This window comes from Amphiprion ocellaris, chromosome 8 (assembly GCF_022539595.1).
Source record: "Amphiprion ocellaris isolate individual 3 ecotype Okinawa chromosome 8, ASM2253959v1, whole genome shotgun sequence".
NCBI classification, from domain to species: Eukaryota; Metazoa; Chordata; class Actinopteri; family Pomacentridae; genus Amphiprion; species Amphiprion ocellaris.
The window spans coordinates 18,238,350-18,266,307 of NC_072773.1; the positions used below are offsets into that span (position 1 = coordinate 18,238,350).

General features: G+C 40.3%; 2 protein-coding genes across 3 annotated transcripts; one reads left to right on the forward strand and one right to left on the reverse strand.

Annotated features, from left to right (window-relative positions):
• Positions 1-1,433: 1,433 nt before the first annotated feature.
• itih6 (inter-alpha-trypsin inhibitor heavy chain family member 6) lies at positions 1,434-16,775 on the forward strand. 2 transcript variants are annotated; one of them, XM_035943825.2, is made up of 17 exons: positions 1,434-1,901; positions 2,499-2,534; positions 3,336-3,490; positions 6,026-6,136; positions 7,168-7,415; positions 8,368-8,537; positions 8,629-8,745; positions 8,858-9,029; positions 9,171-10,784; positions 10,919-10,951; positions 12,820-12,837; positions 12,937-12,984; positions 13,074-13,106; positions 13,200-13,295; positions 13,400-13,513; positions 13,609-13,992; positions 15,626-16,775. In XM_035943825.2, the coding sequence occupies exons 1-17, from the start codon at positions 1,794-1,796 to the stop codon at positions 15,886-15,888; spliced, it is 3,720 nt and encodes a 1,239-aa protein (XP_035799718.2). In that variant the 5' UTR covers positions 1,434-1,793; the 3' UTR covers positions 15,889-16,775. The 2 variants fall into 2 exon arrangements, with proteins under 2 accessions (XP_035799718.2, XP_035799719.2); XM_035943826.2 differs by having other exon boundaries at positions 13,251-13,295.
• On the reverse strand, positions 16,549-27,626 carry gdi1 (GDP dissociation inhibitor 1). Its single transcript, XM_023260920.3, has 11 exons — positions 27,347-27,626; positions 26,063-26,170; positions 25,798-25,897; positions 25,290-25,424; positions 24,997-25,195; positions 24,650-24,781; positions 24,437-24,536; positions 24,162-24,333; positions 22,133-22,277; positions 21,929-21,983; positions 16,549-19,398 (listed from the first exon to the last, which is right to left on the reverse strand). Exons 1-11 carry the CDS (start codon positions 27,389-27,391, stop codon positions 19,246-19,248), a joined length of 1,344 nt encoding a protein of 447 aa, XP_023116688.1. The 5' UTR covers positions 27,392-27,626; the 3' UTR covers positions 16,549-19,245.
• Between the last annotated feature and the right edge of the window lie 332 nt (positions 27,627-27,958).

Genomic DNA, 27,958 nt, shown 5'->3' on the forward strand with positions numbered 1-27,958 from the left:
TTGCACCAGTGGGAGGTGCCATTCAGTTAGAGACATATCTTGGAGAGACCACAACTGCTCGAGAGGAAAACCCTCTACAATACTGGGGGGCTCACAGAGTGCGATTTCCAATTCTGGCTCAAATGTCAAAGAGATACCTATCAGCCCCATGCAGCAGCGTGGACAGTGAACGGCTGTTCAGCTCAATGTCCCACATTGCTGATGAAAAACGCAGCAGACTCACAGCTGAAAATGCAGAGAAGCTTCTTTTTAACCTGCCCCTCACTTACACAAAATAAGTTTAATCATCACAGACAGATGTTATGATGACATGTTGATCACTTGAGATACTCAGCCACAGTTTTATGTTGGTTCTTGAATGAATATTTTGAGTAAGTTTTGAAGTTAAATATGTGGCAAAGCTGTTAAAAACACAGACACAGAAAGTGACAATTTTGTACTCAGGTTTTTTGGTGATATGTGTGGCAGTGCCATGTTTAAAGCACTTTTGCTAAATGTCAGCACTCAATATATGACAAAGTTTTGCTGAAATCTTACAGTATGTGTGGCAGTGCCAAGTTTCTAAAAGCACTAATGTTGAATGTCAGTATATGACAATGTTGTTAAATTTTGTTAGTACTGCAGTGAAACTTGTGACAGTCACCCATGTACAAGAAAAACGTACTGAGGAATGTTGTTCAAATAACAGATGATATCTGTGGGAAAAAAAAATCAAAGTAATTTTATGTGTAATGGCGTAAGTACTTGGTATCGGTATCGGTGAGTACTCAGATGCAAGTAGTCGTACACTACTCGTTTTGGAAAAAAGTGGTATCCCTAATAATAATAATAATAATAATAATAATAATAATAATAATAATGTGTCTAATTTCTACTCAAATTCCTGCGTTAGTTGGTTTAAAACAAAATTCAGGTTGATGGAATTGGCTTCACAACATTTTTCATCTTGAGGTCATGATTTCAAGTCTCCTCCTCTGCCTATGTAACACTGGAGAAACTTTTTAAATTTTTGTGAATCATTTTTTTATACTACTAATATATTTGAAATTGGTAATTAGCAATATGTAATTCCCCTAAATGAATGTAGAGTTTTGGTTCAACATAATTTCACTAAAAGGTATCAGAACTGTTGGCTTAAGTTTCTTGTTGGGTTTTTTAGTTTAGTTTTGTTGTTGTTGTTGTTCAGCCCAACCATTAAGTTTTAAAGTCAGAGACATTGCTTTATTAAGTTGGACAACTGAAGTTTAATTTCTCAACAGACCAAAGTACTATTTTTATTTGGGCCAATACTAGGCCTTTGTGAAAGAGCACTCAAGGGAAACTCTCATTTGGGAGTAATTTAGGGGAAAAAACTTTTTTAGGAGCAGCAGAGGAGGAGGAGGAGGTGTTTTGGTTGTGGGGTATTTTCCCCAAATAGTCGAGCAGGGGTTAAGAATCCCTCATTTCTCCTGGAGCTCGGTGGCAGCAGTGCGCGAACTTTCCAGTATGCATGTTCACAAGCTGGGAGCTGTTCTCTTTAAACCAGCGGGACTCGCGCAACTTTCTGACTGAACTGCACTCGTTCTTTTTTTCCTGTAAACTCTGGGAGGGAGTTTAACTCTTATTTGAACATATTTTGATGTCATTGTCACAGCACCCGAGCGATTAAAGTTGTCTGAGGTGAGGGAGGGGAGAGACTTCCCCTGTGCAGAAAATAACTTGTGTAAAATGTGAGGTGTGTGTGTTGCTTGCTTCAGTCAACGTGAGACCACTGGACAGTTGTCTTCACTTTGCTGACTAAAGTGATCACGGACATGATGTCTTTCAAAGTCCAATGCATCTTAGTTTTCTTCACTTTGCACATGCAAGAGGGATTATCAAGGGATTATGAAGCACACCTTGGCACAAATATTCATTTACAGGTGAGAAATTTTTTTTTAAATGCTCAGTTCATTTCTGAAACACACTCTTCTCCTTATAAGTATAGTTTTACCTCTATGATATCTATGTCACAAACACTTTGAAGAGACATTTGTTGCTAGTGAGCGTAAAAATGTTCTTAAAATGAGGGAAATAAAACAAAAGCAGTGTCTCCCACTTTCAGACCGTATCATATAATCCTGTGTTTTATGAAATTTTACAATTTTCCATTTCCCTCGTGGAGTTTCCACTCCTAAAGCTATTTGTTTATGCTAAGTTCCCACCAATGCACAGGATGTTTGGTAATGTATTGACACAGCAATGACTTGTGTGCAGAATTAACATTTGAGACCAAACCGTGCAGCCCTATGTACAGTGAAAGCATTTATTTCCAGTTCCACTTCCCCTCCATTCGTGAATGGCTTTGATTCACACTATTTTGACACAAAATCTTGACCCAGCTTGTGGAGATTACTTCAAAAGCGAGTCATTTTGAACATACTGGTAGTAGGAAAACCTTGTCGCCACGTCCCATTTCTTAAAAGCATTTTTTTAAAAATAATGAGCTTTTTTCACTTGCTTCCTTGTTTCTTTTCCAGAGAATAAAACGTCAGAGCAAACCGACAAAGCCAGTGGTAAGTTTGTGTATCAGTGTTGGCCATGAAATATCAAATATTCATCTGACTGTTCCACAAAAAACATCCAGTTGTAGCATTTTTACCATTCCTGCATGTGATACAGAATTAAAATTAACAGCAGTGCTCACAGCTGTGCTCTGAAGGTTATACAAAGTAAACTGGGAAACAAACACCTCAGCGGCTCCACTGTGGTTTTCTGCTCACTTTGCTTCACTGTTAACTGTGAAGCCATTCCCTGTGAACTTACAGTAATTCTGTCTGTACTGCACTAACCACAGCCTTCCTAAATACCAGTGAGCTGGAGGCCTGACGTGGCCTCGTGCTCCGGCCTGTCGCCTCGTCCTGCAGTAATGTGGCTGGCACTGACCAGATTGGTCTCAGCAGGCGCCACCGTTCCCCGAGTAAACAAGAGGAGGGCAGAGACACCATGCAGGGAGCTACTTTGTGTTGTTTCGTTAACTCGTCAGAGCCATGCAGCGCAAACCGTGATATGAGGGAAAAATAATATTTATGTGTGAGGCTTAACAGTTTTTTTTTTTCTTTTACCCAATTCTCAGGGCAGTACATTGGGTTTAAGATGGCATCCATGGTTGTGTGTTGTAGCTACACATGACTGGTGGTGTCACATCACTGTAAATTTGGAATTTGGGTCTAAATAAGTTTCATTCAGCTGGCAAATCTACACTGTCATCATGCCTTTGATGCATTCAGTGAACCAAAATATCTCCCAAGAACCCTCAATTTTCATGCTTTCTCCTCCAACCTCTAAAGTGATGCATGTGTTTGTTCTGTCACTAGCTGAAGGTGACAGACTACCATGTGAAGTGTTCAGTGGTGTCCCGCTATGCTGTCACTACAGTCCAGAGCTCAGTGTGGAACCAGCTCTCCATCATTAAGGAGGCTGCCTTCGAGGTGGACCTGCCCTCCTCTGCTTTCATCTCCAACTTCACCATGTAAGTCAGTCCATTGTCATCAAGTCTCCTGCTTATGTCCACAGGGACTTTCGTCTGTTAGTGTCTGTTAGTATGTTTTAGCTGCTTCACTGTGAAAGTCATGAAATGCAGCCACTCCTTGTGTCACTGACTGTAGTCTATTAAAGGTGCGGTGTATGAGATTTAGTGGCCTCTAGTGTTGAAAATGCAGATTGCAACCAACTAAATCATGAGTCTATGGTCCAAACATGTAGAAGAGCTTATTGTGCTCACCAAAATGAGAGAAAACACCAAAGGCTTCTTGTAGAGCAAGTCATGTTTCCATAATGTATTTTCACGAACACGTCTAAAGAACCAATTTTTAGAAAAAGACAACGCGCATAATGGGAGGTTTCTGACAAAAATCGTAATATAGCGCCTTATTTGACCTTAGGTTCTTAAAAGTGTTTTACAGTGTGCTTCTTGTCAGCCATTCACATAGCTGCCATGCGAGGTGCTACCCTGCCATTGGGGCAACTTGGGGTTCAGCATCTCGGATCATCACATGGAAGGATCCACTGACCGTACATGGCTGACTATTTCACCTTGTTTCATTGTCTTTATCTCCGTAACATGACTGATACCAGCTTACATGAAAGAGTAATTACAACTTTAACAGCTGAAAACAATTACTGTGGAATCCTTGAAGACTTCTCTCATTTTTTTCTCATAGATGAATTGTTTTGGTTTTTTCTGTATTTGAAATTTTTGAGAAAACAGCAGCTTCTTCTACTCAGTTTATTGCATCCATATAGCCTCTAGCGCCATCTTCTAATGACACTGCTCAGCCTAGTTTATTTGCCTGTAACAGTTAATCGATTAGGCTTAATGTGCGCTTTCTGTTTTCCCCAGTTTTTAACATTTTAAAAGTTTTCTTCAGATATTCTCGTCACTTACATGGAAACACATTTTATCTGTTCTGGGTTGCTGTAGAAACATCCAGTAGATGTAGAGGCTCATTCCAAGGTAATGAAAACACAATTATTCTTATTGCTGGGTGATTTTATGCTAATCAAAACGCAGTTATGAATATTATACTCTAGTTTTTTTTAATAGATCCATGTAAATCCTACACACTGGACCTTTAAAACTGAAGTTCAAAAATCCACATCTTCCAGGTCAAAAGTATTGAAGTTGGCAGAGAAATATTATTTCTACAGGCAAGAAATAATATTTCTCTGCCATATGGTAAGAAATTGAAATAAGTAAAAGTAATGTTTTCGCTGATGGATAGAATCCAGGAATAAAACTTCAGAGAAGTTATGTAAGGATCCAGAATTCCGGTGCAGAGGAGATGCATAATTTGATTAGTAAGAGGGTTGAAAACCACTCTCCTTTAAAAATGCTAAATATAAACAAAACAAATAAGTCAACACTGCAGGCCAAACAGCGAGGCCGGAGCTGGATTTGGGAGCGGAAGCAGGTCAGGAGGAGGGGGAACCCGAGGGCAGATGAATACCAGGCTTTGTAAATGGAAGTCAGAAAGTTAATAGAGAAAATGACAGGAGTTTGCCCAGTCCCCCTTTTTCTCCCCCACACAGTTTACTGAGGCACCATGCCAGTTTAGATATGCTTCAGACACACGCCTACATCCACTGTATGCATGCGTGTCCTGCATAGCACGTAGATTTTTTTAAGTATGTGTGACTTTGGAACTTGTGCAGCTTTTTACAACCATAATCCTTCACATTTCTTTTCTCTCTTACCCTCCTTCGCTTCTTTCTTTCACACACATGCATACTGTCATCCATATTTTCACACACACTCAGCACCTATACAACCGTCTGCGTATCGCCTATTACCCAGAGGGAAAAAGTTGTGGCATTGCGTTAGTTCTTTGGCATTTCTGCATCTGAAACTAAGCACTGTGTGTTCTGTGTATGTAGGTTGCTGATGTACAGCCATCCCTTCACCCCCACCAGCCAGCCACACATATAAATACAAGCGCCTCTATTTTCCACTGGGCTCTCTCATGCCATTCTGCTCTGTGTCTCAAACAAGACCCGCTTCAAACCTGCGGGTTTATTTTAGTTGGGCCTTGATGTTTTTTCTCTTTGGATATATTTGTTCAAAGGACTTGACCTTAATTTAGCACCTCGTCACGTGACAACGGCGGTCGCTGAAGTCTAGGAAGCACGCTGTGTGGACTGGACGGCGTTTCTGAGCAGTGGTTTTGGTTGGGATATTGCTGGGCGTAGCACACGGCGGCACTCCCCTGGAGCGTCATCGGCCTGCGAGATCTCTCTTCGTTAACACTGTTTTTTGAGGGAAATTACTGTTTTCCACTTACCCTGTTTGTGACCCCCACCTCCCCCTCACATGGTATAAACTCGGTCTGTAAACAAACCTGATGGCTGTTTGTGAAGCAGCTTTGTGATCACTCTGGAAATACAAGGAGAAAAATAAAGTAAATCAAGCTCAACAGCTCAATGCAGGCCAGGCGTGTTTCTGACAGTAACATAATCTGGCTACTGTGACTCACACAGAGAGCTGTTTCTTCTTCCTCTTTCCCATCAGCACCTCCAATGGCAAGGTGTATGTGGCCCAGGTGAAGGAAAGAGCTGCTGCCAGGAAAATTTACGACGCTGCTAAGAAGCAAGGAAAAACAGCCGGACTTGTCGCTACAAAGTCAGTATTAGGAAAACTTTGTTGTAATACTCTGTAAAAACTTAAAATCTTACCAACTCTATTTGTCTTATTTTTAGTCAAAATGTCTCAACCCATTTGATTTAAGATAAATTCACTTAACAAGTGATATTTCAGCAAGATGGAGGACTTGTTTTAAGGCAATGCATCTTAAATATTTTGTTAAGTCAAACAGTCTTGAAATTATCTTGTTTTTAATTGAATTTTACAAGAAAACTCAAAATAAATTTAACCCTCATGTCATCCTGTGGGTCAGATTGACCCGTGTAAAGTGTTAAAATGTAGGAAAAAAATATATTTTCACAGTGAAACTTCTGATGGCCACATTGTCAACATTTTTGGGAAATCTTTGAACATTTTTTGGTGGAAAAAAAATGTTAAAAATGTTTCTTAAAAACATTCACAAAATAATCAACCAAAATCCAGTGAATTTCGCTGGATTTTGGTTGATTATTTTGTGAATGTTCTTAAAGGAAATATTAGAAGTTTTGCTGATATATGTAATCACTTTAGATATTTTTAGGATTTTTTTGGAAGATTTTTACTCATTTTTTGAAAATATTTAATAGAATTTTCTTGCCAAATTTGGAGGATTTTTTTCAAATCAAACTTTTAAGGGAAACTTTAAAAGAATTATTGGAATTTTCTTCCTGAAGGTTTTGCAAATTTTCAGAAATTTTGGGATTTTTTTGCAGATTTTTTTGGATTTTTTTTCAGACAATGAAACAATTTTTTGGTGCCCATAAATGAGGACAACAGGAGGGTTAATACATCTCAAATTAGGAGGTTACATGAAAGCAAAAATCTATTTTTGAGTGAAAAACTGCTTTTTTTTTTTTTTTTTTTTTTTTTTAAGCATATCTGGCTTATTTTAAGACACCTAAGCTTGACAATACTGGTGAAATATAGCTTAAAATAAGTTTTCCCAGCTAATTTTTCTAATACTAGAGCAGATGTTTTTAACTGATCCATTGCGTTCTTGTGATCTTCCCCTTTGCTCCGTGGTGTTGCAGAGAGCGGGAAATTGAGAAGTTTCGTGTGGCAGTGAGTGTGCCATCAGGAGCTCGGATGTCCTTCTGCCTGTCCTACGAGGAGCTGCTACCTCGTCGACTGGGCCGCTACGAGCTCAGTTTAGGTCTGAGGCCGGGACAGCTTGTGCAGAACCTCACGTTAGATGTTGATGTAACAGAAAGGACAGGCATTAGTTTTATTAAAGTTCTTCCTCTCAAGACAAGCCGACTGCTGTCCAACACTGCTCAAGGTAAAAATGGCATCAGGATGTAGCAACTACATTATTTTTGCAACTTTTAAAGTGAAAAATCACTCTTGTATACACCCACACTTTAAGAAAGCACACTGTAGTACCCTTCAGTGGATGTTTAGAAGAGGAAATGTTAAAGTTTTTAGGAGGACACTGGACTCTTGAGATGAGTCACAACTGCTCGTATTAGCAATAGTTCTTAGACAGACAAAATGTTTGAGGAACTCTAATTTCCTGGTGAGTTTTAAATGAGAAGATCAATATCACTCATGTATGTACTGGTTAGTTTAGCTAGTAAAGCTCAGCACAACTGGAAACAGCAAAAAAATTCTTTTATCACTATGTGACGACACCTTTAAGTCACAGTGTCCAGTCAAAAAATAGGCATAAAACCTATAAAACCCCATTATATGATTACAGTTCATTTGTGTATTATATTCTGTATTAACAAACAAATTTTGCAACATATATATTAAAGACCCCCTCAGGTGAAATTAAGTTTTTTAACCCTGTTAACAGGTCCATGTGGTATTTTTTTTAGATGTTAGAAGACATATGATGATCACACACACATCCATATTTCCAGGATTTCACATGTACCAAATTTAAGGAACCAATCCTGTCAACTTGCAGGATGGGACTTTCTGTGTCACTGTGCTTCAGAGTCAGATTCTGGTTTGAATTCACATGACTGAATTACTCCAATATTAAAACTTGCCATTGTGTAGCGTTGGGTAGTTTTACAGTGTTTAAGCGGAGTTGTAGGTGAGCCAGTGTGCTGAAGCTGCAGTGAGAGGAGAGGTAACTGCATAGAGTTGCATCTAAGCCATGGCAAAAAAAAAATCTTGATTAACAAGATGAATTTTTTGGGGTTTAATGAATGACTACTAAGGGACTTTAAATGTTTTTATTCACCACTACATGGATCGAATCATGTACTATTTGTCTACAGGAGATACAGAGGCTCCTTCTTCCACTCGTGTTGAGAGGAGTGCTGGCTGTGCTCGTGTTAACTACAGTCCGACTCTACAGCAGCAGAACAGTATTTCCCCCAAGGGTCTTAATGCAGACTTCATTATTCAGTATGACGTGGACCTCAGAGACCTTATGGGTGACGTCCAGGTCTGCAGCATTTTCTCATATCTGGTTTGTCGTGCACATGTGATGATTTTGATGCCAGTCTTCACCTGTCTTTCTTCTCACCGTCTGTCAGGTGTATGATGGCTACTTTGTGCATTACTTTGCACCCAGAGGCCTTCCTGTGGTTCCTAAGGATGTTATATTTGTCATTGATGTCAGTGGCTCAATGATAGGCACCAAGATAAAGCAGGTAAAGTGGACATATCTCATGGCTAGCACTACATTAAGAGTTTAAAAATGAAGAACCTGGCTAAAGATAAAGTGAAGTTTCTGTCTTTAATTCTTATCATTTCTGTCAGTAGACCAAACAGGCCATGAGCACCATTCTTGGGGACCTTAGAGAAGGAGACCACTTCAACATCATCACCTTCTCAGACAAGGTTCACACTTGGAAGAAAGGTCGAACAGTGCGAGCAACTCGGCAGAATGTACGAGATGCCAAAGAGTTTGTGAAGAGGATTATCGCAGAAGGATGTGAGTCGAATATCTGATAAAGTCTGAGCTTCGACACTGTAGTCAGATCTGGCCTGTGGATTCTTTTATTAACGCCTTAATCTTTGTTTGCTTTTTGCCCTCAACACTAATTATCTCCATTGTTAAACTCTTTTGTACCAGGGACCAATATCAATGCAGCTCTGCTTTCGGCTGCCCAACTTGTCAACCCTCCATCCTCTGGATCTTCCAGCCACCTCTCATCCCATCGTGTCCCTCTGGTAATTTTCCTTACTGATGGGGAAGCAACCATTGGAGTAACATCTGGTGACACCATCCTCAGCAACGCCAAGAGGGCTTTGGGCTCAGCCTCTCTGTTTGGCCTTGCATTTGGAGATGATGCAGACTTCCTTCTTCTGAAACGCCTGGCGCTGGATAACCGAGGTGTAGCCAGGATGGTGTACGAGGACGCAGATGCAGCCTTGCAGCTGAAGGGCTTCTATGATGAAGTAGCCAGCCCTTTGCTGTCAGACATACAGCTGTCTTACTTGGATGATCAGGCGTTTGACATCACTCGCTCCCTGTTCCCCAACTACTTTCAAGGCTCTGAGTTGGTTGTGGCTGGCAGGGTTAAAGCAGGGGTCAAAGATTTAAAGGTGTCAGTTTCAGCTACTGATTCAAAACAGCGCATGAAGGTGGAGAATGATGTGCTCATTTCCCATGCAAAGGGTAATGGGAGTGCAGATTCACTAAACTGTTCCGGAGGTTTAGAAGGGATCTCCAGCTTTGTGCATCGTCTCTGGGCATATTTCACCATCAAAGAGCTGCTGCTGGCCAAACTGAATGCTACAGATCCTGCAACTCAAAGGCTACTGGCAGACAAAGCTACCAACCTCTCTCTCAAATACAACTTTGTAACACCAGTCACTTCTTTAGTTGTTGTTAAGCCAGATGCAGATGAAGCAGCTCCAACTCCAACCACGGCTAAACCCACTACTGCTGTGACAATAACCACAACAGCAACGACTACAGCTATCACCAAAATATCAGCTGCAGGTGCTGCAAAGAAGCCAAGCTCACCATCTAACCCCAGGCCTAGCAAAACAAAGCCAGACCGGCCTCAGCCACCTCCAAATACCCTCCAACCTAAAAAACCCTCATCGCCAACTTCCACAGCAAAAACTGTGCTTTCACCATCGAAAAAATCTACTACAACCTCAAGTCCCAACTCAACCAAAACTGGCCCAGCACCAATCTCTGGTAAAAAGCCCACTCCTTCCCACAATGATTCCAAAACTGCCTCTCCTCCTCCAGCTGGAAAAATATCCACTTCTCTGCTTAATGTTCTGAAAACGGCTTCCCCCCCTGCACCTGGAAAAGTCTCCACACCCATACCCAACACCATGAAAACAACAATCACCACAATGCCAACATTCACCACTAGCACCTCACAGCCACTCAGCTCCATCAGAACTGAGTCTGTTACATTTACCCAGCAGCCCAGTACGGTGAGGTCAGCTCCTCCTCCTGTCAAAGTGACTGATTCGTCCACAGAGGCAGACAACAGAACCACATCTGCTGCACATGTTCATCATCCTGAAATCACCACCTCCCCACCCGAGCTGCCGTCTGCGCTCACTTCTCCCACCCCAGCCCCAGCTCCAGCTGTGGAGGGCAACAACACAAACTCAGATGTCGAAACAGACCAGAGCATCGCCACCCTAGTGTCTGCTACCTTTGCTCCTATGCCTGGGGTAACAGATGGGCCACGACTGTGGGAGGCAGCGGGCCTTCTGGGTAGGTTAAACACTCTCTTATCTGTCTAATTTACAATCGAAGCAATTTTGTGCTCTGACAGTTGCAAGCTGAACGTTAAAGGTGCTGACTTTGTATAGTTATCCATAGTTGCATTTTCCTTGTCTCTCCACTAGATGTCTCTACTTCCATTCAGATTCAGAGAAAAGGTGAGGCTGAACTTCCTGTCTATGCCAATAAATCACTTTCTTCTCAGTTTTTAAATGTTTTTTATCTGGTTTATATATATTTAAATGCAGAAGTGGAACAAGTAATCCCAATTCTTTCTTAGTTTAAAGTAAAAAAAAAAAAGCAGCTAAGAACTAACTTAATACAAAAAAAAAAGTATTTACAGCAACATCTGCATATTAGATTTAGACAAGGGATTATGATCAGTGATGGGGGAATGCTTTACAAAGTCAGTAGACATAAGCATGCATGCGCTGAAAACAACCACCTGTGCAATAAGTGAATTTTACCTGATAAGCTGTCTCAGGCTGTCCGACTGTCATTACAACAAATAAAATCTTAAATCAAACCAAAGCCACTAATTTTAAAGTAATCTAGTTAAACATAGTTCATGCAAAAGATGCTTTTAGATAGACATGTCCCTTGGATCTACTTTAAAATAACTCAGCTAAAGACAGGGTTGCCTGTCAAGACCATGAAGTGACCATTTAGTACATGAATAAAAAGAGTCTTCAAAAAATTCAGAAGATCTGTAAAAAGCACCAAATGATTCTTTTATGCGAAAAAGAAGAAAAATATTTTTTTAATCCAACTATAAGATAATATACTTAGTTAGAGCTGAGGTTTTTGCATTGGGTAGTGACATTATGTTTTCTGTGACGAAGTAATGAACTCTGATAACATTACAGTTATTAATTAGTTACAGTTAGTGCTTTTATTTTCAGGCTGTTTAGATAACTCCTACTTCCACCTTGATTATCCTTGACATGCATTTGAGCCTTGTTCTTGCCACAGCCTTTTCCTCAAGTGGTCTGTAAGCTGATTTTCACTAACTTTGCCACTGGCTTTGTGATAACATTTATGAAAGAACATTAAAGAAAGATCTTGTATATATCCCCCTTTTCTGGATAGAAATCTGGGCTGATATGTGATCTTATGTAAGATTAATTTTGTAATGTTAACTGGCAATTTAGATGACAATGCATCTCGGGGGATGTTGGGGAGTAACGCAAGAGTAAAATAATGAGTAGTGTGATGAACTACTTTGTACAAGAAATAAATAGGTAAAGTAATGCGTTACTTTCAAAATAAGTAACAAGTAGTGTGTAATCCATGACCCTTGAATAGGTATTTAAAGTGGCAGCAGGCAGAAATATGACAAAGGCAAAAAAGAATAGGCCAGCCCATCCCACCAGACGAACATGAGTATATGCACAGGCTTCAAATGCACATAGTCATGTTAAAAGATACTTGTGGCTAGGCCCAGGATTTAAACAACACTCTCCTGAGTAAAAGTCTGTTTATCCACAACCTACTGTCACTGTGGACTCTTTCTGTCTATACTCTCTCTCACCTGATCTGATTGAAAAGCCAGAAAATGGAGTCAAGATGAGGTCCTCCAGTCTAGTTTTCTCTTAGACCACTTGAATCCCAATATGATGAAAGGTTAGAATAGATTTTTTTCCCCCATTGATGCCAAAAAAATGCTGGCTGCCCTAGCTTTGAATGAAAACCTTTGATAAGTTTGGAGGGGAAATCTTCTATTGATTGAAATGCCCTCAACTACTACTACTCTGTACAGGGTTGCAATCAAAAAAGCTTAGGAACCACCACGTTAACCTTAATATATGTGCTGTATCCTATATTATATATCTAATAAAATTTAAACTGGAAAAGTAACTCAAAGTTGCCCTTAGGTACAGTTCTTTAAATCACCACCTTCCACGACTCCTGAAATTTAATGACATTGTCTTTACAGCTTGTAAATAGACCATGATAATCAGTTACATGGCAGCACAGGCACTGAATAGAAATCAGTAATCTTATGTTTCTCTTTTCCTTTAAATAGATATTGATCTTGTGAAAGGTGAGTATCAATGTTAATTCCTACTAAAATCAACATACTGCAGTGAACAGCAGCATGTGCACCAAACTTATTCTTGCTTTATTTGCTTACATTTCTCAGACTACGATGCAACCTATGACTATGACTATGACCTCAGCTATGATGCCTGTAAGTTCTCAGCACTTATTAGAAGCAATTCTGCACTCTAGCTACTTTTCAGACATGTAATATTCATTCACAAATACATTTATTTTCAGGGGATGATAATGCAGACACTGAGTCATTTGGTGGTGAGTATTTAGAGGGAGCATGTCTTAAATATTATGGAGTTCATTGTAGAGATGCTGCTTGCAATATATGTTTAGTCCTGTTATTGGTTTCAGTGCTTGGGAGTGAGGAGGACTGTCCTTTAGTTGAATGTCTTGTGCTTTTAGAACCTCCATCCAGACTGAGCACCGTCAGGGTCTTCTCCTCTTCAGGTCAAGGCTCTACATTTTATTTATTTGCTTGTAATTACACCCCATTATTATTTGAGTAGTTTATGTATTCAGGTCGTGTTTCACATCAATGTTGTCTATTGCAGTTGATGGAGATCCTCATTTTGTGGTTCAGCTACCAAAGCTGCATCAGAACCTGTGTTTCACAGTAGACGGCAGGGCTAATGACGTTCTCAGGCTGTTGGAAGAGCCAGAAAGAGGTGTGCAGAGACATTTAACAGAACATATCTTCTGGATGCATGAAGGACTTTGTAAATGTGTTACCAAATATCTATGTGTCACCTTCTTCCTCAAGGGATCATTGTGGACGGCCGCCTAACAGGGGCTCCCTCCAAGCACGGCGTTGAAGACCGCTCACGAACCTACTTTGACCAGCTCACCATCTCCACAGCCACAGGCATCTCTGGAGACATCATGATAACGCTGTCATTGGACGCAGTCGTGGTGGAGGGTGAAGGACGGGATGCCATTCCCATCAATCAGCAGGGATCGGTGACGAGGCAGGGCGTCACGGTTACCGTTGACAACCATCGGAGCTGCTGGATCGAGCTGGCCAAAGGTGTTCGGTTTCTGGTCCTGTTCCACCACTATAAACATCCCAGCTACCTGCAGATGGCTCACCTGGGATTTTATGTCACAGATGGACGGGGGCTTTCTGACTCAACCCAAGGCCTACTGGGTACGTAGACATCAGCTTTTCACTGTCAGTCTCCACTATTAATATGTAAATCAGAAAAAAAGATGTGTTTATTTTAGTAAAAGGTTTAATACAACAGTGTAATATACTTAATTACAGGTAAGTGCCATGTTTTCAAAAACATGAAGTGAAGTTATTTCAGATACTTCATATATTCACTTAGAGTTATGAGAGCCTTAATGATCTCTTGGGATATTCAAAAAAAAACTTGCTTGCTTGGAGGATTCCTCGAGGAACATTTAACAGCTCAATTGAGAGAAAACGTTATTGGATGATCCTTTTATTTAATAGGTTCCTGCATGACTTTTTTGAGTTATGTGTAGGCCTAATTGACACTTGAACCTTTCTGCAGGGTTACCTGAGTAAGCTGTAGGGTTTTCTTAAAGGACACAGTGACAATGGTAAGGAGCCCTCAAAAGGTTCTTAGAGACTGTTGTATTTTTAAGACCATAAACTTAGCTCGTTAAAGGTTTTGTGTGCAACATTCAGAAACACTCGATGTCAGTAGCACATCAGCATCTCGGACCAAAACAAAAAGTCACACCTCTTCCTCTCCTTTCACTTTCATTTACAACCAGAAAGGTTTTGTACATGAGAGTAAAGTAGACAAAAATAATCCAGTCAAAACCATTAGCCCACGCTAGCATTTTAAATACAGTCAATGGCCATAGCGGGTTGTAGTCAACTTGAATTATCTTATCTTCCCTTTAACTGCGTGTGTCTGTTTCCACGAGTCATCAGACTGGAGTAGAATCTTGTGTGGAAACAGACACACAAAGAATGAAGCTAAACAGAAACAAGCAGACAGGGAGAAGCAGGGGAAAGCCTTGAAATGGCAGTAGAGACTCTTACACTGAGCTGAAGATAACAAGTGCACATGAAATAGGGAATAACATCAATAAAATACTTTTGTCTTTTTTGGCTGAAGGCTGGACTGCACTCTGACTTATGCAATGCAATGTGGGCGGTCACTCAGCCCAGGGAGGGCCAAAAGTTTCAAAGGGAGGGATTCACATGCACCAACTTGCACTATCACATGTGCAGACAGACTGGCCTCTAAAACATAAAACAAAGCAGCTTGGATAATAAAACACACAGAGGGACTTCAGTAAGCCATTACTCAACATATGCTATAGCTTTACATATCAGATAGTTGTTTGCTGCTATATTTATGTCCAAAATGCTGCATATTGCAACCTTCAGTCCAATGGTTACAAACACTGGGCAAAGATTAGAAGTGAAAGGATTACAAATTTCCAAAGTATGTATATATTAGGAATTGTTTTTGTTTTTTTTTTTTTTTAAAAACATCTATTTTTTTTCTTGTGTACTACTTTAGTCATCTCATGAACTGAAGTTGTTCATACAGTTAATAAAACTTGCTACTCCTCAACCAGCTTTCAAATATGTATTTTTGTATTTTATTTGTGGTATTGGTACTTTTAGTTGAGTAAATTATCTGAATGCGTCTTCCACCACTGCAAGCAAAGCATAAATAAATACAAATACAGCTGTCAAAAGTATTTCCCAGGAAGTATACCGCAAATTTATAAGTGCAGTACTTGAGTAATGATGTTCAGTTGTTTTCTGAGTGCTGCTCTTTATCTGCCTGCAGGCCAGTTTCAGCATGCTGACATGAGTGTGTCAGTGGTGAAGGACCATCTGGATGGAGGAGCTCACCGCGCAAACAAGGAAGACATTTTAGCCAGAGGGATCCTAAAGTGGGGATCAGAGCACATGCCGGTCACCTTGCAAGACAAGACACTGAAGGACTCTGTGCGAAAACGCCACCTAGGCAAGTGTTGGGTGGTGCCCAAGGCAGAGGTACAGAGACTTCTGGGTCATTCATATGAGAGCTATGTGGTGAATCATGCGTAACTCTAGCTGAGTCAGCTCCACCTTGTTGTCTCTCTGCTGCACGGCTCAGGTCACAGCAGTTATCATGGCTTTCAGACAAAGGACGAACCAAAACTGGGACCCAACCGGGCTAAAATGACACATCGCCACAGTTGCTGAATGAGATTCTGTAGGGAACACAGGTGTGGTTACAAAAGAGGGTGTGACAGATTAGAGACTGCAGCGAGACAGAAAGATGGATATGAAGGAATAATGATGTGTGGTTGTACGAATATAGTGAAGGACTGAATGGTGCCTCTGTGCCTTCTCTATCACTGAATTTGAACTGGATTCAAGCTCTGTGTTGTGTATCTATGACAGAGATGCAATGTTCTCCCGGTTGCATAGCAACTACAAAATGTTCATTTGTGCTGCAGCAGTTTGCGCTTGCTCCAAAATGTCTTGCACGCTAACTCTGTTCACAAGTTATCGGATTCTTCTTATATTCCATCATGGGGTGATTATTAGTCAAAGCCTTCTCTTTCCGAATCATTTGTAATTAATAAAAACTGTATCATTTTGTAAGGTGTATTTTTTAGTACAGTGTATATAAAATTTTATTGTATGTATGTATAGATAATCTTCCCACATAGTGTTACTCACCTGGGAAATCATGATTACATCTTCAAACAGAAACACAAATCCAGGTTTGCCATGTGCTTTTTATTTTTCTATCATTTCATTCATAGTTTAATTCATTTTATTTGTTACACAAGACATTAGGCATTGTTCACATACTAGTGATCAAACAAGGACAGTAAGTTTTCTACTACTCAGCCTGAACTATTTCTTTTGTCAATTTCAAGGGATATTGTCAATAGTGGTTTTCAAAGGCCATACTGGATGGAAATTAAAACAGTACAACCACACATGAGCTTTTGTTTTCAATAAATAAAAAAAGAAAGGACAGTATCTGATGCTGAGGAAGGGTGGGGGAGAAAGGGCTTCAGATATACCTATGTTCAAGGAGTAAACAGTATTCCAGTTTTTCTCAGATAACGTGTTTCCAGGATGAAGACCACACACAATGTAGAATGATGCACAGTGTGAAACTGTTGTGAACACAGCTGTATAGACTGTGATATCAGCTCTATGACTGACTGTTGCTGTTTCCTTCCATCAAAACTTGTTTCTTAGGAATGCTAATAATCATATTAAACTGTGATGCGACACTGGAATGATCAGTAAATAAGGTAAACGTAATACATGACACAGCAAATAACAAAAACAATTCGATGTGCATCACTTTTAAAATCCATTTTTATCATCAGAACGTAAACTAAGAGCATAGCATATTCAGCATTTGACGTAAACCTTTCCACAATACGTCAGCAAACTTCAAATAAATAGAGCATAACGGTAAGACACGTCAATACCCCAAACACATGATAACTTTGTTTAGAGTTGTTAAGGGATTGGTCATGGCGGATAAAGTGAAACGGAACAGCTTCAGGGTTTTAAAGGAGATGATCGAAGCATCTTGTCTGTTTGTTTTTGATGTGTAGAAAGCCAAGTCACAGATCGATCTGTCTGTAAGTGTGCACTCCAGAGATATGAAGAACTGTCTCCTCTCAGGTGTACAATAACCCACCTGATCTGCTAGAAAACAATATTCCTTCTATAGTGTTCACTCAGCTCTGCAGAGCAGCGCACACTACCACAGTGAACCTTTAACATTGTCAGCAAGCTTTGCCAATAACAGAAAGACCATTTTTGGCACAACACTGACCTGCCACTACCTGGTAGTTAAAACATTTTTAACATTTGAATTAGACCCCAAATTAAGGCTACGACCACATAGCATTTCGGTTCATTCTCATGGGGCGGCACTTGTAACTGTGGCTTCTTATTTTTGCTATGCTACAAACTCTTCAAATTATGGGAGTAACCAGCTTTTCCTTCTATTTCACTTCTACAATTGTTTCGTAGGATTTAGTCCCGAGGGTAATGACTTATCTCAATGACAAACACAAGGGTTGAAACAACCAAGACACAATCTGGTGCTTTCACTATGAGCCGAAATTTCAGTCTTCACTCTCTTCACTCTAAAGTGAAACTTTCCGAAAGTCAAATCCACAACATTCCCTGCATACATTCTTTTCCCCGTGGCACACTTCCTTGCATCTCAACAAGTTCTTAGTCACACAATTCTTCCAGAATACTTCATAGAAAGTCTCACCTAACAACACTATAATCCTCTCCATGCCTCTTTTGCTCCCGACATTCCCTTTTTTTGTTTTTTAATGTTCAACTCGAAGACCACAGTTTCAACCTCCGCTCCTGTAAACTTCATAACTTCAGCCAGTGAAATGTGCACCATATAGAAATAAAACTCTTCAATAATTTAAAATGTTAGAATGTAAACTATTCAAATTCAAAATCGACATCACACAACAGAGATAAACAAAGGAACTGTTGGGTTTTTTTTGGAGTGGGGAGGGGAAGGGGGTTGGGGTGACAGTTAATAGCCACTGGTTAGCTTGCCTGCTAGCACAGGGAACACAACAGCATTGCAAAGTGAGCACTATCATGTTGACAGAACAGCCCATTTACATGTAATTTGTCATCACATTTTTTTTTTGCCCGACCAACAGATTTTGCCAAAAGGAGCGGCTTCTATTGAAGTAACACAGGTAAAAGACCAAGTAAGAGAAAAGTGAAAGCAGGGTTGACAGGCGTGGTGCGTGGAATGGTCCAGCCTTCATACCGCAGTGTCATTTGAGTCTATGTACAATACTACTGTGTGTAAAAGATGCATGCATGTCAACTGGAGGTGACCCTTCCAGAGGATTCTACTCTAAGCCATTACAGATCCCTCATGTCAGAGCTTGCGGTCCACACCTCTCAGTGCCGATCTTCCACCCACCCAACCTCTGATATGAGAAAGATGTTACAGAAAGGATGAGATGCCTTGAAAATCGCCAACAACAAGTAATAAATTCACCTCTAATGATAATAGTTAAGACATGATTATACTGTAAATTCTACAATGGAATGAAAGACCGTATCAACCCTGCTTTTCAGTGACAGAGAAAGGGAGTGTGAGTATTTGAAAAGCGTGTATGGTGTGTGTGTTTGTGAGCATTTATGTGTTTGAATGTGTGTCGAGAGAGAGAGAGACGTAAGGAAAAGGAGGCGAGCGGCTGAAGGAAGGCAGAGCCCAGAAACACAAACCGTCTCCACCGTGCTCTCACTTGCCCCCTCCCTGCCCATTTGTTTTTAAAGCACTGTTCAGGCAGCCCCGGTTCCTCCACCGCAGGCTCTGCCGCCTCCTAGCCCCCCTTTCCGGCCCTACCTCCTTTCCCAACCCCGCCCTCTCTCGGAAGCCCCATCTACCGCTCACTGCTCATCCTCCCCAAACACATCATTCTGTTTGCGTTTCATGTTCTCAAAGTCAAAGTCGCTCCCGGTCATACGTTTGTAGATGTCCTTGATGTCGTTGCAAGTGGTCTCGAAGTGGGTGGTGGCATCATAGGACCTTGAGGCGAAGACCTGCGAGAGATGAAGGAACAAGAGTGAGAATTTACGGCGATGCTAGAAGCTCTATGAGGCTGCAGCTCTGAGCTAAATAAAATTGTAAAAACGCATCGTTTTTTTCATATTGTATATTGCTGCAGCACCTATTCTCACACTCTGTATGAAATGCTCCTGTCTCTTTAGAGCAGGGGTGTCAAACATGTAGCCCGCGTGCCAAATCCGGCCCTCCAGAGGGTCCAATCCAGCCCTCAAAGTGTAAAAATTCCAGAAAAGACATTAATTGCAGATTGTAAAATAGTAAAACTATAAATTTAAAATAATTTCTAGATTATGAAAAGTTGTTTTGATCATAAAGTAAAATACTAGATTGACATTTTTCTTTGGTCATTTTGTATCTCATTTTTGTAATATTTTGTCTTGTTTTTGTTGTTTTTTGTCTAACTTTTGTCGTTTGTCTCATGTTTTTGTCGTTTTGTTTCTCATTTTTGTCGCTTTGCGTTTCTTTTTTGTCTCGCTTGTGTTTTTTGTCTTATTTTTGTCATTTTGTGTTTTGCTTTATTTGTTGTTTTGTGTATCGTTTGTGTCATGTCTCTACTTTTTTGTTGTTTTGTTTCTCACTTTTGTCATTTTTTGTCTAATTTTTGTCATGTGTCCATTTTCTTGTTGCTTTGGAATTTTTTTCAATTTTTTTCTCTCGTTTTGTTTCATGTCGTTTGTCAAATTTTTTTGTTGTTTTGTGTCTCTTTCTTGTCATATTTTGACTTGTTTTTATTGTTTTTTGTCTTTTTTTCCTCATATAGATCATAAAGTAAAATACTATATGATCAATTCCAGATACCAGTGACTAAATGTTGTTCCTTTGTAGATACACTATGATCTGTAGGTTGTAACGTGTAAATGATAAACTGAGGCATAATATTGCTGAAATTTAATTTATTTTTCTTAAGAAATTTCAGGTTGTTCATGACGTTGGGTAGAAAGATAATTTCTTAAATGTGAACACTTTTAGAATGTACTTGTTTTCACACAAACTAAGGAAAAACTAGGAGTTGTGGTTATTTACAGGTTATTATTTTGTGATTTTTACTGGTCCGGCCCACTTGAGATCAGATTGGGCTGAATGTGGCCCCTGAACTAAAATGAGTTGGACACCCTCTGCTTCAGAGGCTGAAACAAAGGTTGCAGATGCATGTCTGCCTGTTGTAGCTGTCTGCTGCCAGTTGAGGGCACTGTCAAAAATATGTGAAAAAGACTATAATCGCAGGCAACTCTTATTCCTGTGTGTGCTGTTTGCCCCTACAGAGTGAGATGGCGTGATAAAAGTAATGGATTGACTTCTGAGAGCATTACTGGTCGGTCTGTTGCATCAGCAGTCACAAGAAATGCTTATAAATGCACGCATTGTTCATCATTCCAAAAGGACCCTATGCCCTTTCTGGTTAAAGCCAGTCTTTCAACCAGTCAGCATTCGACTTATGCATTACATCATTACAGAGGCGTGTTGTGCTGTTCACTTGTTAGATAACTGAACACAAGTACGTCTCCATGCCCTCCGCATTGGTGGAATTCCCATATTCTATAACTCTGTGTATGCAGGGAGCTATGAAAACGGACAACAATGCACAACCATAAATCTGCCTTAACCCGCTCATGAAACTCACGAAAGTGAGGTAATACTGGCTATGTACGGTAACCGCAGATCTATAGGAACAGAGATGTAGCCCAAGCAGGAGTAGCTCTAGCAAGGAAATAATGGTGGACTGCGAGGAAGCATCTCATTCCTTCTTTGGGGGCCAAACTATCCGCTATGCAGGCGTTATGCAAATGTGTTCCAAGGTGATGTAGATAAGAAACTAAAGAAGTGTCTGGACTTCAAACGAGATGTTTCAGGCAGGCAAGGAGCAAACAAAAATGCCCTTTAACGTGGATTTGGGGAGGGAGGATTATAAGTTTTCAGACCTTTTACATGCACAAAAACAGCTTTATGACAAACTAAAGTAGAAAAAAGTATAATATGGGATCTTTAACATGGTGAGGTTTGACAAATACTGTTTACCATGTTCGCTGTCTTGCTTTCACTCATGCTAACATTTGCCTTTTAAGAAACAACGCAGCTAAGGTTGATGGAAGATGATGATCCATATTGTGAAGAATGAACCTGATGATTTCACTAAGGCAGTCAAGGGAATAACCAGGTCATTAGAGTTGTGCTGTAGTTACACTCTATACTTAGACTTGTCTAAGTCTATACTACATTGATCCTGAATATCTGTAGCAAATACTGGAACACCTCGCCAATAACTTTCAAGACATTTACTCTAAACCAAAAAAAAAAAAATAAAAAAATCTCATGATTGTACCAGAAGAAAAATGAGGCATTCATCCTCAGGGAACCATGAAAGTTTGCAATCCATCTAATAGCTGCTGAGATATTTGTATCTACAGAGAGTGGTGACCAAATCATCCAACATTGTCATATTGGCCATGACTAAGCATATAAACATAGTTTTTCTAGTTGCAATGCTGCTGGGAACAAATATCTTACCTGGCTGTCAGTACCATCATCTGTGGGCTCATAAAGGTCACTAATAGCCACAAACCTGCCAAAAATAAAAGGAAAAACAACTTCATCAACTTCCTTACTTTATTTTATATTATTACCACATTTTGTCTGACGGCCTGCTTGTTGGTTGAAGTATGAATAAATCGAATGTTGAATGATGGCACAGAAGTAAATTATTGGACTGACTTTTGGTCGATGGGCTCCAGCAGCTCCAGGGCCGGTTCGATCTCAGCCTCGGGCTCACTGGTTTCCACTGTGGTGCTGACGATGGCAATGTACTTCCCCTGGGCTGCCACGTTGTGAGCATAGGAGATCATGCACACGTAGATGTCTGGAGAATTGACAAACGGGTTAAGAGGAGGGGAGTTACATCACTTGACTTTAACTCGTGTTAGCTGATTTTTTGGCCACATGGGGGCAGCGGAACCAAGCTGCAAACAACACTGACATGTTATCCCCCCTGGTTGTGCAAACAGTTCCCTGTTTACACAAGAGAAATGGAGTCATATTAGCATTTGTCACGAGTCATGTTTCTGGGTCACCTGTTGCACATCCAGTATTCACTCTCTTATGGCTCTGTTTTTATCTCCTTAACTGCTGAAGGAAATATGTGGCTCTTTTCAAGCTATTACATTTTCCACTTTATTAACAAGTGAATTCCAGATTTTGTGTGGCATTTAGTGAGCTTTTGTGCTGCAAACAGCTTTAACTGACAAACTTAACAAACTTAACAAATCCAAAACAATCAGCTTGAACGCTTCATAAAGCTGAGGTGAACTGTAGAATTAAGTGATCCGGTGTTAATTTAACAAGAACATAGAATATAGTAGGTATGTCGATAACAAGTAATTTCCCTGTAGATTAAATTTTTAAAAAGAACTAATTGACTAGTCTAACAGGAAGAAAACACTCATAAAACAGACAAAATGAAGCGCAGTTTAGTATTTAAGGTAAAATACTGTCCAAAACAATACTGCATGTGTATGTAAGTCACTTTATTTATATAGTACATTTAAAAAAACAGCCATTGAGCAAATGCACTTTCTAATAGGGAAGAAAGATTGCTGTTATGAATTTAACTAACAAAATTTAAGATAAAAAAGAACTTTATTAATCTCAACAGAAACTATCGTGCCAGATACTGTTGGGGTTAGGGTTAATAAAAATAATTAGGCTAAAATAAAACTGGAATAGAAAAGCAAGAAGTATTGAAGTAGTAATGTAATGTTGAAAAAGCAATATTGCAAATGATATTGTTCAATGTTAAGTGTCCAATTTTTCAGCTGTCATTCCTGCAAAAGGGGGAGAACTTATACAGTTTAATTGCCACTTTATAAAACCACTTCTTGCAGTGTTCTCTGGTGCAATATTACACAAATTATTATATTTCGGACCCTACAGTGCTATTTATGATCTAAATTTATCGGAGTACATTATGTATTTAATCTGTAAATATAGAATGTAAGAGCCATTTGAAACCATCAATCCCATCATTCAAAAATTACATTTGAAGTGCAGATGAACATGGTTACACCTTGCTCCAGTTCAGTGGTTATTTGCCAGTTTATTCAGACACAACCTACATACAACCTTGTTTTTATTTTCTAGATCAAAGTACCATCTAGTCACGCTGGTTTTATGAGATGTTATCTGTCCTGCGCACTGGTTTATTACAATAGGGCATAAGTGCTTTGAGATGAGGGCTGTCATCTGCCTGACCTGCAGTCCCAGATAGTGGGAGATGGATGCATAAAATCTTATATGGAACAGTTAGCCAGTGTTGTACCAAAATAAAATGTTAATAATTAGTTAAACCGACTAGTATATCTAGTGCTGACCAGCGAGAGTAACAACATTTATTTGTTTAGTTGAGAAATTTTCCCCATCACAAGATCAGAGCTGCCCAAAGAGTCAAAAACAATGCTAACCTTTCACTATCAATCTCATTTTTAGTCATTTTAGACAATCAGCTGTTTACCAATTAAATCTGTCAAGTTTCTCTGAAAGGCTGATATATAGAGATACAAATAATTTGATTTATCTCCATGAAAACAATCTTTTATATCATCAGGGCTCAAAATCAAAGCAATTACATTTAAAAAAAAAAAGTCATCATTGCTATCAATTCTTATTGTTTCATTGTCAGTGAACCTCAGTCCATCAAAGTCTGCTTCACCAATTACCCTATTTGGTTAAAAGCGCCAATGAGGCTCACCTGAGTTGCGGTTAACCTGATTCTGAGGAATGATGATCTGGCAGGAGTTGGCGTCGTTAGTGTTTTTGATGGGGTGGCTGAGGATGCAGATCACACGGATCACCTGACCGGCCTTGCGGACACGGTCGGGGATGTAGCTGGGGTCACAGATGAGCTGCTTACAACGAGCCACCTGCAGCAGGAGTGAGACAGACGGGTCAGTAAACTCACTTCCAAGATTGTTGTGACACTAATAAAACTTCATATTCTTTCACATTAAATCAACGTTTCCATACCTCGCCCTCAGATTTCACTCCAATCACCTTTCCACCTTCCATCACTATTTCATCCACTGGTTTGTTCAGCATGTAGGTTCCTCCATAGATTGCACTCAACCTAAAATGACAAGTGATTAAAGTCCATTAACTCATGGAGTGTTTTTATATTTCTGTATTTACAGTCACAGGCAACGTATGCTATATTGTAATTATAAAAAATGATGAAAATACCTGGCAAATCCCTGGGGCAGTTCTCCCAGACCGTACAGAGGGTAGAGGTAGGGGCTCTTCCCATATCGTGCCAGTGATTCACTGTAGAGTTTGATACGATTGATCGTCTCCAAACAAGGAACATCAAGATAACTAAAGGTAAAGAGAAAACAATGAAGAAACTGAGCTGATTTTAATCTAAAAAAAAATCCAATTCATTTATTATGCTTACAGGATTAGATCATAAGTAAGTACATTAAAGCTTTATTACATCTTCACAAGAGCTCTAAAGTCCATTAAAAACACTTAAAACAGCAGTGACACTGAGCATAATGAAGCTTTTGATATGTTTGACATTATGTGCTTACTCATCTGTCCTGTAGAGGGCCAGGGCGTGGCCGGTGAAGTCAATGACATCCTGGCCGAGGTCAAACTTCTTGTACACATCCCTCATTGTTGTTGTCTTGGGGTCTACGCCCTCAAAAGTCTTGGGGTCATTCTCATCAAAATTGGCCACAAAGACTAAAAACTTCCGAAACCTTCGCTTCTCAAACATTCCCATCAGATCTGGAAATTCAAACAAAAGGTTTCCGTGTTGAAATGTCTCTTCTCTACTCTTGATATCTTACAAAACGTGCTGAGACACATTCAGGTGGCTTACTTGAAGCTAGCGCCTCGGTCTCAGTTGACGGCACCTTGTAGATCTTTCCTCCTTTGTAGACGAAGCTTCCCTCCACTACCTTAAAGTCCAGGTACCGTGTCACTTCTGTGTATAGCAGCATCTTCACAAGCTGACCTGCACTCACACAGAAAATCACAAGCTATGTCTTATTTGTGAGCAAATAAAATCATATCTTTATATCATTATGGGTTCAAAGAGTTTCACTAAAAAGCAACTGGACTTCTCTTTATGGTTCTTGTAGATGTTAACATCATTCAACAAAGTTCAGGACTGAAGGTGAAATGTCTTCAACAACAACTGCTTTTAACTGAAGCTCTTAGGATGATCCAGCCTTTATAGTATATCAAGTTACAGATTTTCACTTGAGTCACTTGAGTAGTCTGTTTAGTTTATTCTTCATTCCTCGGGCCTAATGTACTAATTATCTACAAATCTCCCGGGCATATGAAAAGAGTTTAATGGTATTAATAAGTGATCTGATACCAACCATTGGCCATGAGAAACTTGGGGATGAGGTCAACGTTCCAGTCCCTTCCTCTGCCCATCGACTCAGGTGGGCTATCTGGGAGAGTAAAGCGCTTGTAAAGCTGGAAAGAGAAACATCAGCATCAAATCTACGAGGCTCACGGCATCTGACAGGCGGTTAGCAAATAAAGACAGCAAAGCAGCAGCGGCAGTGGATGTAAAATGAGATATACTGAGGGACATAAAAAATATATTGATTGGCTTTACAGATCCCAGGAGCCCTTTACCTCCTCCAGGGGTGTAATGGAAGAGCTCTCCCCACCATAGTAGGGGTTCCTGTCCATGTGCAGGACCTTTTTCCCATTCACGGACATGATCCCGGACAGAATGCATTCCTGAAAAAACACAAGAAATTAACATCAAGAACAAATTAACAGTGAATGGACATCAAATAAAGGTAGTTTATGAAGGAGATCAATCACTAAGAAAAAATGTAAGCAATTTAATAATAAAAGAAACACTCTCAGTTGCTTGTTTTTAAGTTACACCGAGTTAAATCTATTGTGTAAACGCAGCCCTGCAAAAAAGAAAAAAAAAACTACCTTCATGAAGACTACAACACTCATGTTTTGCTCTAACTGTTTTGGAGACATGTTGATTTGGGTCATTTTACAGGATGTAGTTCAACTGACAGGTGTTTCTATGAATTTGTCCACCCCTTTAATATCACTAGATTGAAAAAGGTTGCATTTGATTAAATTATTTTTGGACAAAAACTGGCTACTGGAGGTAAATTCGAGTTAGGAGGTTTGACAGCTGCAGGAGACTGAGGAAACCGTGTGCGCATGCGTGACTGGACCGCTTCACCCATTTAGCTACTATAATAATAATAATGATCACAATAAACATAAAAACAATAGTAGCGGGAATAGTAATTATGGTCATATGGAAATGAATGGATTTTATTCATCACATCAAACAAAAAGTAGCATTAAGGCTACGCATTGACAAAAGGATATTTGATACCTTACACAAAAACTACCAAAATGTCGTCCTTTCTGCTTGCCAAACCCATATGAGAGCCACACAACGTGAGCCGGGCCTGCTTCTGCCGCATCGGATGTGATAAGTGAAGGCAATTGCGGCGAGAGAAGCAGAAGAGAAAGGCTCAGTCATTTAATAAACCCGTGCTCAGGCCTGCGCCAACCTCAGGATGGAGGCCTGTCTATGCAAAGAGGACCATGACACACTGTGGGGTTACGCCTAAAAGATGCTGCTGGGTGTAACACAACACTGAGCCGGCTGCGAGGCTGGAAAAAAAACACAACACAAACGTCTCCTCCAGCAGCAATTGTTTGCCATTTGACGTGATGCACAAGCAGCTCGACCGGTTTAATTTCATTTCTAACGCGCATCTCTTTTCACTATTTCCTAATGTCACCAGCGCGCAGGGATGCGGGAGGCTCCGGGGCTCCGGTGGAGGATAACGGGCCTCAAAAACCATCATGCTGGAGCTCACACGATCCATCTGCTCGCTTTCTGCGCACAGCAAACGAGGCTGGACTACTCACCGTGAGTCCGGTGCCCAGAACGATCACATCATATTCCTCATCCATGTTGTCTCACCGCCTCTCCCGTCTCGCCCTCTTTTTGCCTTGAGAATTGAAGGGTATTGGAGGAAAGAAGTCCACAAAGCGGGGAAACGGCTCCTTTTTCTCACGCCAAGTGCTTCAAACGGCTTAAAGTTGAATATTATTTATTAATCATGAGGCATTAATGACCAATAGAATATACTGTCCACACTGTCACCGGCGAGGACGACCAAAGATGGCCCTGATCGCGGAGCACTCTAGAAACGTGTCAGTGCGCGTCGGCAAATAGTGCGCGTGTAGTCACACAATGGACCCAAACCGAGGAGCTGCGTGGAATAAGAAACAGAGCTGTGAGCCGGCTTTAGCGAAGGCACATGTTGAGTTTTAGAGCTTGGCTTGGAGTTTAATATTTGTTTTTTTCATTTTAAATACATTCTGTCCAAGTGTGTGTGTATATATCTGTGTGTGTGTGTGTGTGTGTGTGTGTTCTCTATTTTCCTTTCTATCCTCTTCCCAGTTGTAGGCGCAGCGTTGCGTGGATGCGGGCAGCGGTATCCCTCCGCCGCCACAGCTGTGTGGATGGGAGTAGCT

Excerpts from the sequence above, each read along its gene's own strand:
- itih6 (XM_035943825.2), top strand. The coding sequence starts at position 1,794 with ATGATGTCTTTCAAAGTCCAATGCATCTTAGTTTTCTTCACTTTGCAC. Across the intron at positions 6,137-7,167 it reads GCCGGACTTGTCGCTACAAA|AGAGCGGGAAATTGAGAAGT; the intron begins GTCAGTATTAGG and ends GTGGTGTTGCAG. Across the intron at positions 13,296-13,399 it reads CAGGGTCTTCTCCTCTTCAG|TTGATGGAGATCCTCATTTT; the intron begins GTCAAGGCTCTA and ends TGTCTATTGCAG.
- gdi1 (XM_023260920.3), bottom strand. The coding sequence starts at position 27,391 with ATGGATGAGGAATATGATGTGATCGTTCTGGGCACCGGACTCACG. Across the intron at positions 25,425-25,797 it reads CAAGTTTCTCATGGCCAATG|GTCAGCTTGTGAAGATGCTG; the intron begins GTTGGTATCAGA and ends GTGTGAGTGCAG. Across the intron at positions 24,782-24,996 it reads GCCCTCTACAGGACAGATGA|TTATCTTGATGTTCCTTGTT; the intron begins GTAAGCACATAA and ends CTTTACCTTTAG.